This window comes from Lipotes vexillifer, unplaced genomic scaffold (genome assembly GCF_000442215.2).
Source record: "Lipotes vexillifer unplaced genomic scaffold, Lipotes_vexillifer_v1.1 scaffold225, whole genome shotgun sequence".
Taxonomy (NCBI): Eukaryota; Metazoa; Chordata; class Mammalia; order Artiodactyla; family Lipotidae; genus Lipotes; species Lipotes vexillifer.
The window spans coordinates 1,729,582-1,732,376 of NW_006787630.1; the positions used below are offsets into that span (position 1 = coordinate 1,729,582).

At 58.7% G+C, this 2,795-nt stretch overlaps 1 protein-coding gene across 1 annotated transcript in view; it reads right to left on the reverse strand.

Annotated features, from left to right (window-relative positions):
- The window catches only part of PLK5 (polo like kinase 5 (inactive)), a 15,563-nt gene extending 13,244 nt beyond the window's left edge, over positions 1-2,319 (reverse strand). The window contains exons 1-2 of the mRNA XM_007460438.1: positions 2,289-2,319; positions 1,328-1,423 (exon numbers count right to left, since the gene is read on the reverse strand). Of these exons, the coding sequence (XP_007460500.1) occupies positions 1,328-1,423; positions 2,289-2,319 (127 nt within the window). The remainder of the gene's footprint in view (positions 1-1,327; positions 1,424-2,288) is intronic.
- Between the last annotated feature and the right edge of the window lie 476 nt (positions 2,320-2,795).

Sequence of the window (2,795 nt, forward strand, 5' to 3'; positions counted from 1 at the left end):
CCCCCCCGCCCTGCCGCCTAGATCATCGTGCTCGACCTGTCCATTTCCCGTCTGAGTTTATGCTAACATAGGTACTTTTCCTTTTATATAAACGGCATCAGATCATGCATAACTTTTCCTTCTCACCTAACACTTCTTGCCGTTTCTGAATAACCTTCCCATGCTCCCGGTCCCCACAATATGCGAGGCCTCTGCCCCCTCTGGCCTCATGTTCACTGCTCTCCAGCTACACAGGCCTCCTCACTGGGCTGGTCCTCACCCTGCTCCTTTGGCCCCCTGGCCTTTGCACGTGCTGTTCTGTCTGCCAGGAACACCCTCTCCCTCACACCCTCTTCCATCCGGTTCCCCTTCATTCTCCAGGTCCTGCCTCAAGCATCTCCCCACTCAGGCAAGTCCCCCCAACACCCTGCCTCAAAAGGAGCTCAGGACACCCATTCGGATGTGACTGTGAAGCTATCCCAGGCCCTCCAAGTCTCACTGCGTGTGACTCTGCCCCTCTGCCCGCCCCAGCATCCCGACCCATGAGGTGGGGGTGAGGATTCCTCTCACGGGGGCAGCTGGGGGTGTCACATCAGATACGGAGGCCTCCATGGTGGTGGTGATGTGTAGAGGTGAAATACTCCATCACAGGATCCGTGGCCTAAGAAACAGGACCTGTCCGGGGGGTGAGGGTGATGAAAAAGATGCTGTTCCCTATTTGAGAGGACCTCCTGATAACAAGTCACAGAAACTCCAAATTGCTAAAGTGAAAAATAATGGATGGATGGTTTCAGGTGCAGCTTGATCCAGGGACTGAAACAACCGTCTCAGAAATCTCGCCCTTTCCGCTTCCTGCTTCTGTTGGCTTCTCCCTGGGGTGGAGAAAACTACCATCCCAGCTCACATGGGCGACCCTGGCCATGGTGGGTCCCCGATCCTGCTCTATTCATGCTCATGCCCAGGGACAGCTGGGCAGCTCCAGAGACCCGGGTTCTGGGGTTGCAGGACCCCTCCCACCCCATCTACACAGGAGACTGGAGTAACCTGTGGACCACGTGCCCAGGCCTGAGGGATCGTGGGAGGCCGTAGGGAGTTGGGGAGGGGGGCAGGGAGAGGCTCAAGGCTGTGAGACCACAGAGGGAGCCTAGGCTGACCCACATCCATCAGGACTCGTGTCCACTTGGCCTGATCCTGTCCAGGCTCAGCGTCAGGGATGCAGTCCAGGCCGGAGCTCAGCGTAGGGGGACCCTGCCGACCCCTGGGCCTGAGTTCAGACCAGGGCATGAGTTGGGGGGGAGTGAGATGCTGCCGCACCTGGAGCCTCCAAACCTCACAACCACCCCTCCACCTGCAGCAGGTATTTCGAGCTGAGCTCTCCGCCTCCTCTGGGGATCTGCTGAATCCAGCTGAGTTAGCTCCTGCACGGGGATGGGAGGTTGGAGATCTGCAGGGCGACAGAGACTGGGGAGAGGGGGCATGGGTGGGTACAGGACTCCACACCTTCACCCCAGCCCCATCTGTCCATCCCATAAGCGTTAGGGCCCCCATGCGGGGCACAGTGCCTACTGTATGCACTCCCTGCAGGACCCAGTGCCTCCTGTGTATTGTCCCTGCAGGGCACAGGGACTGCTGTATGCACTTTCTATAGGACTCAGTGCCTGCTGTATACACTCACTGCAGAGTACAATGCCTGCTGTAGACATTCTCTGTAGAGCATGGTGCCTGCTGTATGCACTTTCTATAGGGTACATTGACTGTTGTATACACTCCTTGGGAGGGTCAGTGTCTACTAAATGCATTCCTTGCAGGGTGCAGTACCTACTGTATACACTCCCTGCAGGGCCAAGTGTCTACTGTATGCATGTCTAGGATGCAGTGACTGCTGCATACATTGCCTGCAAAGCATAATGCCTGCTGTGTACACTCCATGCAGGACACAGCGCCTGCTGTATGCATTCTTTGCAGATCACAATGTCTGGTATATACACTCCTTGCAGGGTACAGTGCCTGCTGTATATCTTCCTGCAGGACACAGCACCTGCTGTATGCACACCCTGCATAGCGCGGTGGACTGGGGCTTGGGGCATAAGGCACATGGGGGTGGGGGTGCGGGGGATGAGATTGTCCACTTGGTGGCGCTCCTGGCCAAGCCTGATTTCTTTCTGATGCCGCCCAGGCCCGAGGCCCCAGCTCAGCACACAGTAGCTGCTCTGCAGAGGGTGCCTGCCCTCACCATCCCCCTCTCTCTCCTGCTATCCTCTCTCGAGCCTTGTTCCCCCAGGCTGAACCTTGTCAAGGTCACTGCCTACATTGATGCTGATCCGCTGGCCACTGGTCCATGCTCTATCCTCATCTCACCCACTCAGGCTGCCCCTCCTCCTCCCGGGAGCCCATCCTCTTGTGACCTTGGGGGACCCCATGCCCACCTCATCCTCTGACACTCAGGCCCCAGTCTCCGTTCTGTCCACACTCTCACCCCATGACCTCATCGATGACTCTAAACACCCCTGTGTGCAAAGGATGCCCACATGTCCGTCCCCAGCCAGACGCGGCCCCTGGACTCCCAGCCCTCCTTGCCTCACCCTAGACCCATCCTCGGGTGACCTCCGGACTTGTGCCTCTCCCTCCCCCGCAGGGAATGGGGTGCCTCCCCTCACTGGCTGCTCAGCCCAAGCTCCCACCTGCCTCCTCCCAGTGCCTCCCCCGTGGGATCTGTCCCAAGGCCTGCAGACTCCACTCCAAACAGCTGGGAGCTGCCCAGTGCCCTCCCCACCCCCCACGCCCCCAGCCCAGCCCCTGACCCCAGCATGCCTGCC